General features: G+C 44.4%; 1 protein-coding gene across 1 annotated transcript in view; it reads left to right on the top strand.

The window, feature by feature from the left end:
* Positions 1 to 14,195, top strand: part of LARS1 (leucyl-tRNA synthetase 1) — a 71,321-nt gene that overhangs the window by 45,815 nt on the left and 11,311 nt on the right. The window contains exons 29-31 of the mRNA XM_054976056.1: positions 4,090 to 4,194; positions 5,045 to 5,140; positions 6,648 to 6,780. Coding sequence (XP_054832031.1) covers positions 4,090 to 4,194; positions 5,045 to 5,140; positions 6,648 to 6,780 — 334 coding nt within the window. The remainder of the gene's footprint in view (positions 1 to 4,089; positions 4,195 to 5,044; positions 5,141 to 6,647; positions 6,781 to 14,195) is intronic.

A 14,195-nucleotide genomic window follows, 5' to 3' on the forward strand; every position in this document is an offset into this window, starting at 1 on the left:
ATATTGTAGGTTTTTTAGCTTAAGGTTTCAGTCAGCCCTATATAAATACCAGGCCCATGATTTTTTCTGAGTTCAGTGCTGATCTAATTGCCCATTTCTGCTGAAACACAACTTTACATTTGAGAAGGATAACGCAGTGGACAGTATTATTTTTCTGCTCTTTATTCTTCTTGTCAGTGGTTCACCCAAGCTTCTGAATCTGAAACATTGTTCAGATTCAGCTAAATTGCTACTTTGCCCCCATTCCTTGCCAAGCTGATGGGGAGTAAGAAAAGTCTGTATTCATGTCCTTGATGTAACATAAGCCTGACTCCGGCACATTCCGAATCCTTGTGCTTTGTTTAGAATTTCGCAAAAGATACAGCTTTATAGACTGCATTATATGTGCAATCTCTTTTATGTGGTATTGCTTTTGCCTTGTTAACATATTTATATTGCTTTGCCAATTCTTCTGCTAGTTCAAAAGGCCCATTGGACTTTCTCTCTGTGTGTGTTTTAAATTGGCAAAAGGATGCAATTACATAACAAGACCTAGAAATATTCAGCCCTGATTCCTTGAGCTGGCATACAAAGGTACAAAGCATATTGTCTGGGCAACTAATATTCACAAGTCTCTTTCTTTTTGTTAGTTCAAATAAGAATCTTAATGTAACACCATACTTACTGTCTTGTGGGGCAAAATAAGTCGTACTTAATTTTGAAAATGAAGAACAATCACTGAATAAAAATGCAAGCCCTTTTTATTCTGTCAGAGAATCAGGAGGTCTGCTTAGGTATTCATGGAAATAAACTAAGCAAAGGGAGAAATCAGCCTACAAAGGGAGTGCAAAGAGATGCCTCAGAAGATCAGTTTGCAGTTTCAGTTTATAATCTGAGCCAGCTGACCGACCAAGTGACCAAGCAGCTGCTTGTGGCACCACAATCAGAGGGTGCCATTGTGCTGTGGCAGCTCGCCTTGCTTCCAGACAGCTGTGGCCCAGGTGATCGGTGTGGACTGTGCTACTACCAATCAGCTCTTGAAGGAGTCCTGCCTAGAACATTCTTTCCATGTCTCCTTCCCCTCCTGCTTGCCTTAGTCATCAGAACTGCATGCTAACTCATACAAGAAGAAACCTGTTAACGCAATGGAAGAGGCTTCAAAAGGCTGTCTGGGCCTCTTCCCTTCGAGCATTTTGGAAGGCTTGTGTGGCCACAATTTTGGAGAAAGCTTGGCTTATTTACTGAGGGATATCTACTTTGTATGTAGACTATTTGTTGTAGACCAATATGTTTGGTCATTTATATTTTTAGTATTCTTGGTCTGCTGTGCAAACAGGGTTTTACTGCATCTTCTTGTAAGCCACCTGGAGTTTTGGAAGGGCAGGGTATAGATCTTTGAATGAATGAGTAATAAATAAACTGTTCATTGGCAGTCTTCTGTGCAGTCCCACATGGAACTGTGCATGTGCAGGCCTGGTGATCAGAGATTTTTGCAGCTTTTAATTCACTAGGGGGTGCCTCTCCCCCCTCAGAGTGCATGTGTGGCCGCTTCCCACTGAAACGGTCTGCACTCTGGGAGAGGTAGTGCCCCGATGTTCAGTTACTCTTTCGCTGCCAGTATAAGAGGTTCTTCTACAGCGCATTCCTCCATTCTTACATACATTGGGCCTTATTCTCGCACTTTTGATACACCTAACAGAGAGAGCAAGTGATAGAAAATTGTGTGTAGACATCCATGGTCTTGTAAGAATGGCTGAAAAAGCCCTTTTCAAAAGATGCAGTCAGTGCAATACTAAAATGACGAGGACTGCCTGAGAAAAGGACATAGTGTGAGCTCTTGCAAACACTGCCAGAACTTCACCCCCAATGCTCAGGCGGAAAGAACCACTCGGCTCAAAGGTGTACTGTGGGAACAGGCTTTATTGGCATCGACCAATCCTTCCACAAAAAGCTGCTAAGTCCTCTGCTCTTGCAGAGCTAGCTGAGCAATTGGCTCTGACATCACTATCTGCTTTGACGTTGAGGACCCCAACCCCTTCGAAAGCGACATCAGTGTTTCAAGTCCAACAATTCCATTTGACACCGGAGAATCAGAGCCTGTCGGAACATCCTCAGAGCTTGTCTTGGGCTCTCCAAGCTACTCGGATATGGCTTGAATGCCTACAATCCAACAGTATTAAAGGAATTCTAAGCTTCACTGACCAGTGCGACGCACATAATTTCAGCTGCTCATTTGGATCTAAACACAGAGAGATTCGAGGGCACGGAGGCACAAACTTTGGATTTTCAGGGGCTTTGAGGAAAAAAGCCAGTTCTAAGTCCTGTCCCTCCTCCAAATGGAAGGAGACTTCTGGCAAGGTGACTAACATTGCGACAGATCCATGCAAGGTTGAAATCATTGAGGATCTATGTGCATCTTTGGTATGTTCTAAGTCGCCATTGGTCTCCTCTTCGGAGGAAGAGGGAGAGCTACTGTGAGCAACCCTGGTGCTCAGGCATCAGAGTCAGAGGCAAGACTTAAACCTACCTTGTACTCACAGATGCCTGTCCTGGTTTTGCCAGGGGATGCCTTTAGCTTATGATGTCAGTATGGGAGAACCATTCAGGACAGAGTTGGTCAGATTTGCCTTTGAAGGTTTCACGCAAACTAAATCGCATCGATACTAAATCGCCAACACTCTATCCCTAAATCTTCTATGGCATTCCAGTTGTCTGAGTCAGACCCTGATCCTTATCAAGGTGATTGGAGCCCCGGCTTACCATCTGATCCTTCTCCTGACAAGGCAGTGGGCAAGGGAGGGTCAGTCTTACCCACAGGTGACTTTCACCTATACACTGAACAGATGTTCTGTATGGCCAATCGTTGGACATTGATGCGTCATCTATGTAATCTAAGCCAAAGGTTAAAATACATCAGCATTTTTACACTGGGAATGTTGCCTTCCTTGAGATTGAGGGATTTGTAGAACTGATGTCTTCTCTATGTGAGAAACCAGCATCTGTGTTGCCTTTGTCCAAAAAGGCTGCAGGTCTGTATAAGACCAAAGACGATAAATGGTTCTTTCTGTCCGCCTCCCCTCCATTACCTCTAGTCACCAAGGAGATGCAATTGACAGGGACCTCATTCCACACCTGCCGATAGAGAGTGAAAGAAACTTGATGGGCTTGGAAGAAAAAATCTATACCTTAGCAGCCCTTAATATAAAGATCATAAATTACGTAGCAATTATGGAGGCTTACCTAATTTTCTTCTGGAGCAAGATTGCAGTGTATAATGACTGTCTGCCAGAGGACCAGAGAACACTGGTAAAAGTGATTCAGGAAGAAGCATTAAGGCTGTCCAAACAGCAGATCAACCTGGGCAGAAACATGGCAGATTTCATTCACTGGAGTGTTGGCATCAGCTATAGTGCTTAGAGGCATGTGTGGCTTCATTCAACAGCCTGACTGTTAGAAAATGGAGCAGAGTAGAGGACTTACATTCGAGGGTCAAATGCTGTTCTGCGCAAAAAACTGATGACTACCTCTCACAGAAGTGAAAGGATCAACAGACTGCGAGGCAGGATCCCATAAAACCAATGTTTATTGGCTGTCCAAATCCAAAATCCAGGGCCCAGAGTTTATGCAGAATAAACTGGAGAGGGGGAAGCGGGAAATCTGCACAGTTCACAGTATGATTTCTTTCTGCAGTGGCCTGGATATGCTACAATATGGTCATGTGATTTGTCCCTCAAGTTCTGTCATACTTCATGTCCTGTAGAAAAGGAAGAGAAATATGGTTGCTTGCTGACTATGACTATGCTTGCATTCTATATTTTTATGACACTTGGAATGTCATCCACTGATTCTAAATCAGCTTCAAAGTGTGCTTTTAAGACAAAAGATGAAAAATGCTGCTGTCATTTAAATGTTAATGCTTACTTTCTTTTTGATTCACTGATGGGAACTCTGTAAATTGTAATGGCCCTGCTAGAAGCTTGGGACCCATTTGCTGCCAGGAACGTTCTCTGTCAGAAGAGTTCTGTTCTATCCAAAGCTTCCTCGGCTATGCTATTCGGTTTCACAATGATGACCCAGTTTAAAATGCTTTTCTTACTTCTGAAATGACAGGAAAATCTAGAGAAGAAAGGCCCACGCGTTCTTGATCTGGAGCTGGAGTTTGATGAACGAGCTGTACTCATGGAGAACATAGTCTACCTGACAAATTCCTTGGAGGTGAGGGATCTGCTAATGAATGCTCATCGTTCAGATGACTGGAAGAGAATGTATTCATTTATTTTAAAAGTTGCTTTAAATGTCTGTATGTGTTTCTGGCTTAATTTTTGGACTAATTGACTTAAGCTTCAAATGATCTGAAGGTTAGCTAGTAGAAGCAAAGTATTGAAATATTTGTTTATGATCATTCATATCCGAGTCATGTGATTTTTTCTGAACGTTGCAAAAATTCAGTGAAAGAGGCCACCCAAGTCCCGCTCTTTTGTAGTTAATATAAGTGAGTGACCTTTCACAAGAAGGAGCATGAATCAAATGTGGCCAGATGTTTTTACTCTCAGCGTTTCACTGTGTAGGAATTTAATATGTTATCTTTGTTTTTATTTATTTTATACCTTGTCTTCATCCGTATCTTTTCTCCAGGGAACTTGAGAAAGCCTCTATGGTTCTCTCTCCCCCTTCTGACTTCCCCCAATGTTACCTCACAGCAAACCTTTAAAGTAGGGTAGTAGGGAGACAGTGAGAGGTTAGGGGTCACCCAGTGAGCTTCACAGCTGACTGGGGATTGAAAGTGAAGTGTCCATGGTCCCCGTCAAGTTCTGTAACTTTTGGTGTTTTTATGCTACAATACAATATACTTGTTTAGGTGGTGTTAGGTGTTGTCAGCAATTTTAGCAGAGCACTTATTCAGCATCTGAGATACAAACTATCCACAAGGTCTTTAATTAGAACCCTTAACGCTTCTGCTGCAATTAGGAAAGCCGCAGATTTGCTTCAGATGTAACTTATCCCTTTGAGCTACTGTTTCTGCCAAACTATTGATTCTTCTTTTTTTTTCTGTTTTCCACCGAAGCTGGAGCATATAGAGTTGAAGTTTGCTTCTGAAGGAGATGAGAAAATCAAAGAAGACTGCTGTCCTGGAAAACCTTTTTGCACATTCAGAGTGGAAGTAAGCTTATATTGCTTCCTTACTTGCCCTGCTGAAAACTTCATCCTTGTGCAGCACTTCAGTGTTCTTCATGTGAATCAAAACCATTCCTTTACATGAGAGAAAGTAAAGGATTGCTCTGAGGAGTACTGGGGCAGAGGTTAAACCTGCCCAAAGTATGCAATGATTCTGATATGCTTTGCCGCTTCTTCATCTGTGTCTTAGGTTGCAGCCTTTAATTTATCCTGCAGGGCTTGGTAGGAGCCACTGACAATGAAGATAGCTACTATCTACCCTCCCTCATTTCTTCATTTGAATGTCCAGACTATAATTCCATTACCTGGTTCAGTGCAATGATGATAGGCTGTGATAAAACTCTGGGAATGGTGTCATATATATCTTGACTAGTGAAATGCCCATCTGTGTGATTAAGCAGGCATGTATTTTGGTCCTCTGGAGGAGGGTAAAGTGTCCCTTTGTTTTGACCTTGACACATACTATAATCAGAGTTGTTCCCACAGCACTATTGCCCTAATGTACTGCTTTATTTTTCCCTGTGTGAGTTAAACAGTAGTCATTGGCCAGCGTTGATATGTTGGATCAAGGTCATGAAGAGCTTTGTATATGAATGGCAATACCTTGAATTGAGCCCAGTAACTGATAGGCCAGTGGAGTGACTGCAGAATGGGAGTAATATTCATTCTTCTCCAAGCTCCCAATAATAATTGAGCTGTAGCATTCTACACCAACTAGAGACTCCTAGTTAACTTAGAGGGGAAACCTATGCCCAGAACATTATAGTAGTCAAGTCTCAGTGTTACCATGGCATGGATCAAGGCGGCCAGATCACTCATGTCAAGTTAGTGGGGCGTCTTCCAGGTTAGACTGAGTTTTTAGAAAGCATTTTTTGCAACTGCATTAACTTGCTTTTCTAGCAGTAGCACTGGATCCAGTATAACCCCACAGTTCTTAACTAGGTCTGCAAGGGTCAGATAAACTCCATTGAAAGTGGGGAGTAGAGGTGTGCATTGAAACACGATTCAGGGCTTTCCGAGGGGATGGGGGAGCATTTTTGGACTGAATTTTACCAAATTTTCTGGGGACAAGTTCCTAACTGTCCCTAATGACCCTCCAAGTTTCATGAAGATTGGGCTTCAGGGGCCATTCTCTCACAAAAATGACCTGCTAGGCTGAGAGTGTGGAACTGGCCCAAGGTCATCCAGTGAGCTTCCACGGTAGAAGTGGGGATTCAAACCCAGTTCTCTCTGGATCCTAGTCAACCACTTTATCCACTACACCACATCAGCACTCTATTAGCAAGCGTTCTTTTCTCCTCCTCCCTCCCCTGGGGTCTGAAAAATGGACCAAGATGAAAGCTAAAGACATACTAGTGGCAAGTGCATCAATTAGATGTGTTAGGTGACCTTGTTACACAGGCAGAAATTAGCCATTTTGGGCTCCAAAATACTGTAATGGGTACTCCTTTACTTTTTCACTCTGCTCCTTCTGTCTTTTTATTTTCTTACAGCCTGGTGTGTCTATATTTCTGGTAAATCCACAGCCAGCAAATGGCCATTTCTCTACAAAAATTGAGGTCAGGCAAGGAGATGGTCGAGAGGCAATAATCAGGCGCTTGATGAAGATAGACAGAGGAATCAAAGGTAACATTTTGGCTCAGACACAGGTTTTATGCTAACCAGCTAGAGGTTATGTATTCCTGAAAGGTGGCTTGCCTAGTTAGTGTTGATTGTCCAGAGTTCGCACTCTTGCTTACTTGGCATCCTCTCTAATGACTCCAGTTGTTAAGAGAACAGAGCCAGAAGAAAAGTATGCCCCTTGTTTATTTGTTGCTGTTTTCATTATCTGTGACTGTGTGAAATGCTCTTTGCGATCTTATCCACTGAAGTCTGTCATATCTTGTCCAATGATGCCAAAAAATCTGCTTTTTACTGCTGATTCTCATATGAGGTTTGGGAGGGTGTTTTGCTGTGGAGAAAAACACATTTGTATGTCCAATGCTTTTTATACCATGTGTTGTTTGGACAAGGGCTCTGTGTTTAGTTTTTGTGACAGCATTCTGAACAATCTCCTCAGAATTATAGATGTATGTTAGTTCACGTAGGGGCTTTACTTTACTGGAGGACCTTGGACTGGGAGTTTGGGTTTGGGAACCAAAAAGGTTGGGCTTCTTGGGAAATGTGAGTACAAGGGAGGACTTAAGGGTGACAGAGAACTGCTGTTCTATTATGGAGACATGTTGTTCGCTATTGTTCCTGACTGAGAAAGTGGTATTGTCTGTGGAACTGATCTGTGTTGCTCATATGAGCCACCCTTTTTCTTGGGGTTATTCAGCAGTTGGCCTGAGTAGTTCAGTCTGTCAATAGTTATCCCTGCCCTCTGTATACCTCATTTTAATATCCATGAATACATGGGATTGGGTTGTAAAGGTGGAACTATTAGAAAAGTTGGCAATTTATTTATAATATTTTTATTCTATTATTTCTCTGAGAAGCTCACAGCAAGCATGATTTTCCCTATCTCCCATTATATCCTCCCAAACCTGCCCTGGGGTACATTAAGCTGCAAGGAAGTGATGTGCTATTGCTCCTTAACTTGCTCCTCCTCCAAGGAGCTTGTAACAAAATATGAGCTTCTGTCTCCTTCCGTTGCATCATCATGGCAACCTGGTAAGGTAGGCTAGAATGAAGGTTACCTAGTAAGCTTCGTGGTGCTGGGGACTGAACCCATGTCTTCCCAATTCAAGTCTGTCGCAGTCTCCTTTACACCATTCTTCCTTTTTCTTCAGTAGGATATAAACACCTCTTACACTGGGTTTGTTCTTTATTCAAACAACAAAGCCTTATTTTGATGCTGAGGCCCTTTCCCCAGTTAAGAAAATAGATGTCAGAGTGATCAAAGTATATTCTCGTTAATATCTGATCTAGGGAGATTGAGATTGTGTGCCCCCTGCCAAAGGCTTAATCCAAATTGCACTGGCTGGAATCCAAAGGACCATACATGTGCACTATGGCGTTTCTGTCCTCTTCTCATTATCGTGGCTCCTTTGCCACCTCAAAAGTTGGTCTTGAATCCTGGGGTGTTGTCCAAAGCAGTATTTGCTGCGGTGCAAGGGGCTGAAACTGGAAAGGAAAATTGGTGCTTGTAGGCACATGTGCCTTCATATTAGGGATGTGTACCAAAAAAGATTTTTCAGGTTTACCCAAAGTGGGGAAAAAATTGGGAAAACTCGAATCATGAAATGGCAAGCCACTTTGGATTCAGGTATTTAAACCGCTTCAGGATTATTAGGTAAGATTTGGCCATTGTTTCCAATGGGAAATTCCATTCTTGGCTATTCAGGGGCCTGGGAGGCCATTTTCTTACCTAATAATTCAACATTTGCAGGGAACCCTCTCCTAACCCTCCCATCACGACCACCCAAGTTTCAGGAAGATTGGACTTCAGGGGGCTATGTTATGGCCACCCAAAAAGGTGCCCCTATCCACCGCTGATCTCCATTATTCCCTATGGGGAAAATTGGGGTGATGGTGGTTCCTTGGTGGCTGTGTATGGCATTTTGCAAGCAAAATACACCAAACCTGCAGGGGACCCTCTCCTAACCCTCCTCTCATTACCACCCAAGTTTCAGGGAGATTGGACTTTGAGAGGCCATGTTATGGCCCCCCAAAGAAGATGCTCTTATCACATCTTCATGAGGACCAACCTTCACATCAGAGAATCACACTGAGAAAAATTTAATTCAAAATACACAAAACCATATGAAGCAAGGGACACTCATACAACTAGAAGTAAACTGAAGGCCCCTCCTCCATATAACCAAACTGATGCAAGGGGAACAACTTCATACCAGAGAATCACATCCATTCAAACCAAACTAAACCAAGGGACTCTCTTGCATTCTTATTCACTGCAGCCAGGCACTGAGTTTAGCCAGTGAGGATACACCACAGAACAGAACAACACTAACAGCACCCATCCTCACGTGGCCAGAATAAAAATCTAAAGCAAAGCAAGCTGAAACAATTGTGAAACAGGAAGAGAAGCCCCACACAACCACAGGATAAAACAGAACCCCATCCCAGCAGAACAACTAACAATAAGCGAAAGACATGTAAAGCACACACCCCACACAACACCCCCGAAACAAGCCAAACAATGCACCCCCACACAGCAAAACAATTCAGCAAGCAAGCAGCAAAAATCAAACAGAAAATTTAAAATGCAAACTAATAACAATTTTCTCTTCCTTCAGCCCTCCAAGACACCCCCTTCCCCCAAAGAAAAAAAATCACTCTCAAACCAGCCTCCTCCGGGTGTAGTCATCAGGTCCAGTCAAGTCCATTTTGCTTGCAGAATGCCATCTCCAACCACTCAGAAAGCCCCCCCCCCCATTTTCCCCATAGGGAATAATGGAGATTGGTGGTGAATAGGGACACCTTCTTTGGGGGGGGGTGCATAACATGGCCCTCCTGAAGTCAAATCTCCCTGAAACTTTGGGGGGGGGGGCTTGAGAGAACAGGTAGGAGTAGGTCCCCTGAAAATTTGGTGCATTTTGCTTGCAATGCCCCCCAGCCACCTAGAAAGCCCCCCCAGTTTTCCCCTACAGCATTTAAAAAAACCCACTCTCCTCCCAGAGAATCCCCACGGAAGGAGAGCTGCTGATGCAGGGATTGGCCACTTTCTCACAGCCTCCCTTCCCATATCCCCTTCCTCCTCCCCCTCCTGCCTCTTACTCCAACCCCCTCATCTCTCCCCCCATCAGCCAAAAAAGGTGTGAATGCCAGCAGCACTTTTTTCTCCTGCCGTTCCTTAAGGCTGATTGGGGAATGCTAAAACATCCCAAATCGGGGCCGATCCGGGTTAAAAACCCAGATCCTGAAGTGCACACCCTACTTCATACATCTCCCTCTCCCCTTGATGTGTGATTGGAAACATTTGTTGTGTGCAAATGTATGTTTGCATACCAGCTAATCTCTTTAAAATACGCACAATTACTGTACATTAAAAATATGCATTAACAATGCTGGGCCCTGAAAGATGGCCCAAACTGATACTACGTACTATACATGTGATTTTTAGCAAGGTTCTTGAGACATTTCTATATTGTGCATCTTCTCTGTATTGGCCCACTTCAGCTGATTAGCAGTGCAGTTGTAAGCAGAGTTATATTCTTCTAAGCTCACTGAATTAAATGGACTTAGAAGAGTGTAACTGTATTTAGGATTGCACTGTAGATGTATGGATGTTAGGTTCCTGTGGGAATGGTTGCCCAATCTATCCATTGCATTTTTTAGCCCCCTTTCCTCCCAGAAACTCAAAGCAGAATACTGGAAGTGGCTTTTCCTCCCCTCCATTTTACTTTCACAGTAACCTTGTAAGATAGGCTAGGTTGAGCAAGAATAACTGACTCAGGATCACCCAGCAAGCTTTATGGCCAAGAGGGGATTTGAACCCAGGCCTTCCTGGTTCTAGTCCATCACAGTTATGCCTGTGGATCCAGGATATAGGATAGCAGGATATAGGGAGCTGAAGAGTTTCACAGGTGGGTTCCAGCCTCTTCATCAAGCATATCTGTATAAGCAGAGTCAGCATTTTCATATTTGTCTGGTGCTTTTCTTTTGCTCTAAATCACTCCATCTAACAAATTAAGTCAAAAGATATAGAGATGAAAAGGTGAGAAACGCTTCATGCAAGAGCTTATATAAGATATCTTTTACATAGCTTGTGGGAGAAGACTTGAGTCGTGGGAGGGCTCCAAAATGAGATTCAGTGTTGATGTTCATTGCTAATACCATCTGCTTTCCTGTTCTGTTCTCACATTTTTGGAATATAGCTACTACTTCATTAAGAGCCTGGAGGGGAGCCATACAATGGTTTCATGGAGATTGCTCAACTGATGCTTAGCAGTAATGTCTATTAACTGCTACTAGTGATGGACAGATCTCAATTTGGAATGGACTTTTTTGGTAAAACATCTTTCTAAAATACTGGAAAACAAATCATATGATTTTCAAGAGCATTCTGGAGTTCATGTTCCATCACACTTCCAGTGAAATAACAAGGAACACTAGAAGTGGCTCCCTGCTACCCTACACCCTTTCGAAAAAAACTTGCTAAGCAATATTGTTGCAACAAAAGTAGGACGATGCTTGTGGTTGGAAAGAGTTGGGACTCGGGACTTCATTAGATCCCATAACCGTGCTGCAGCACCATTTGGACCCCAGGCTTCTGGATAAAGAAGTTTGTGAGAGCCTCAGAAAACTACCTTTCCTAAGGTCTTAGTGCCCAGGACACTGCTGCAACAGCATTCTAGATTATAATGGTGGTATGAGTGCCAGCCATTCTTGGTACCATTATTACTACTGGCAGTCACATTTGAGTGAGAAAAAGCAGGTCGAATCTGTGTAACTAGTACATTTTTATCTCACTCTTTTTCCAGGGAGCTCAGAGTTATCTAGTGTGTGGATTTGAATCTGGGTTTCCAAGTTCCTAGTCTGACTCTAACCCTTGACTCCTAGAGGGCCAAGTTCATTCAAGCTGCCACCCAAACTTTGATTTTCACTTTGCCCTAATGGGCTTAGGATTCTGAACTGAGGAAGTCTGTTTCTGAAATGCCATCCCCCTCTTCTGAAATTTACTACCATCACTGGTTACTGTCTGCTTATGGTAGCCTTTAACATGTGACTGACATAGAAAAGATGCATTTATTCATTACAGGTCCCCTGAGCTACCTACTCCCATTCATCCAAGAACTTCTTAATGCATGAACTCCATTACTTTCAAGTCTTAAGTTTCAGATTATATAATGTTGGTGTGGTTAGTATTAGTGCAATCTCTCTGAAAGCACTTAGGGTTCACTGGCAAAAATGACTTGCCCAATGCTGAATAAAGGCATTAAAGAAAATGCATGTTTTTCACTTAGAGCTAGAGTTCATACCTGTAACTGCCTATCTTTCTTCCGTTCTAATATGGAAGTTAAGTTTGTTTTAACACATCTTCTCAGTGATTTGAAAATTTAAATAAAATACTTGTACTTAATAACACAAAATGCTGGAGAACCTACGTAGATGGTAAGGGCCCTGTTAATGATAGTCTAAGATTCTTTAGTCTTGAGATTGATGACAAAGTATTATCTATGTACATTGTAACTTGCCTAAATTCTAGACCCAGATTTGGATAACCACATATTTAAATGCAAGTAGAAAATGGTAATTAGAAAAGCAAAAAATATGCTCATTAAAAGACTTGTGTTACCTTTGTCCGGGGTCTGAGCCTCAGCCCCCAGCCTTGCCGGGAGGAGGCAAGGGGAGGCAGCCGGGACACAGCTGCCCTGCCGCCCCGGCCAGAACCTGCCTACACCAGGGGGAAGGGGCAAAAGGCCAAAGCCTCAGAGGGCTGGAAGGGGCAGTGAGAGACCAGCTAGTCCCACCCTTCAGGGGGAGGATAGGGGGCTAAACAGACCAGAGGGAAAGGGCAAAGGCAGGGGTAATAGGGATCCAGCAGCGGCCCAAACAGAGCCCTTACCAGCCAAAGGGGAGAAGCAGCCACAACAGCCCAGAACCACGCCCCAGATAGAGGACAGTAACCTGGCTCATGAGATGCTAAGAGCCAAGCCCCTCCAGGGGGAGCTACTGGAGGCACTCTGTGGGAAGAGCTGGACAGCCAGCCAAGGGGCCACAGCTGGGCCTGCCTTCAGCAATCAGCTCAGCCAGAGAGGCCTGGCAGCCAGCCAACAAGACACAGCTGTTGCTGACCCAGGCTGCCCAGCCAGCTACCCCAGCTGCAGCAGCTTGAGACATCCCAGGCCAATTCTGGGAGGCCAAGGAGGGGTGTGGCCTGGCAGGCAGGGCCTGCAAGGAGGGCAGGGCAGTGAAAGGAAGCCCTATAAAGGTTGGCTGGGAAGAGCTCTGAGGTGGTGGGTTTGAGGAGGAGTGATGGCGTGGAGTTGGAGTAGAGCAGTGCGAGAGCAGAGGCTTGGAGGAGAGTTATTGGAGGAAGGAATGGCGGAGATTGCAGAGGGTGAGCAGGCCAGGTTGAGCAGGCCAGTGAGTGGACTGAGAGGGAGTCTAGGTGAGGTATACTGCCCCTCCTTCCACAGAGCAGGGTCCTGCGGCATCCCTGGCACCCCTCTGATGTCAGGGCAGGCCTGTCAGACGCCCCCGCCCAGCGGCAGCGAAGGCGAGTGCTGACCACCTTCAGTTTGACCATGAAATGCTGTTGAGCTGAACAAAATGTTCATCATCAGTCTTCCTGTGCAGTCCCGCTGATTTGGAGGTTTTCTTAGCAGAAAATCCACTAGGGGCGCCCTCGCCTCCACGAACTTTTCCCACCAAAACCAGCCCCTAGGGAGGAGGGGCGGCCAGTGCTACCCTCAGTTCCTCTTTTGCCGCCATTGAGAGAGGTTCTAGTTACTTGATGGAAGAGAAGTAGCATTCCTTCTTGTCTGCAAGCACTGTTCGGTAAGAAAAGAAATGTAAGACAAAGCCCTTTGTAAGTGCTGCACGAAGATGGGCATTCTCTTTGTTTAATGTGTTTGGGGGAGTTGCATAATATGCAGTCATGCAAACACTGCTTGAATTTCACCTCCAAAGCCCGAGCGGAGAGGTTGGGCTGCTTGAAGGTATCCCTATGACAGAGAGCTCTGGAGGCAGAGGAGCAGCCAGAAAAGGCAAAAAAGCCAGCTGCACTATGATGTCAGAGCTGAAAGATTCATCGACTCCAAGACCCCCCTCGACTCCGAGACCCAGTACATCGGGCTCAAAAACACCACAGAGCCAATCACCATTGGTCTTGCATGAGATTGCCAGTCTATCAGATCCAACTCGATCAGGCTTGAAGACCCCTCAGAGCTGGGAACCATTAATGTCACTCGAGGTGACCAGATTCCTGGAACCAATTCGAGTTCATCAGATGATTCCAGGACTGAGATCCCCCACACGATCAGATCCGACAACTGGGATCCGGCGATTCAAGTTGAGAGAGTCTATATATCAGCCTCAGTGCCTGGACAAATGGAACTGAGCACTGATCCTGTCTTGGAACCCGAGCCACCAAG

Source organism: Eublepharis macularius, chromosome 4 (genome assembly GCF_028583425.1).
Source record: "Eublepharis macularius isolate TG4126 chromosome 4, MPM_Emac_v1.0, whole genome shotgun sequence".
Taxonomy (NCBI): domain Eukaryota; kingdom Metazoa; phylum Chordata; class Lepidosauria; order Squamata; family Eublepharidae; genus Eublepharis; species Eublepharis macularius.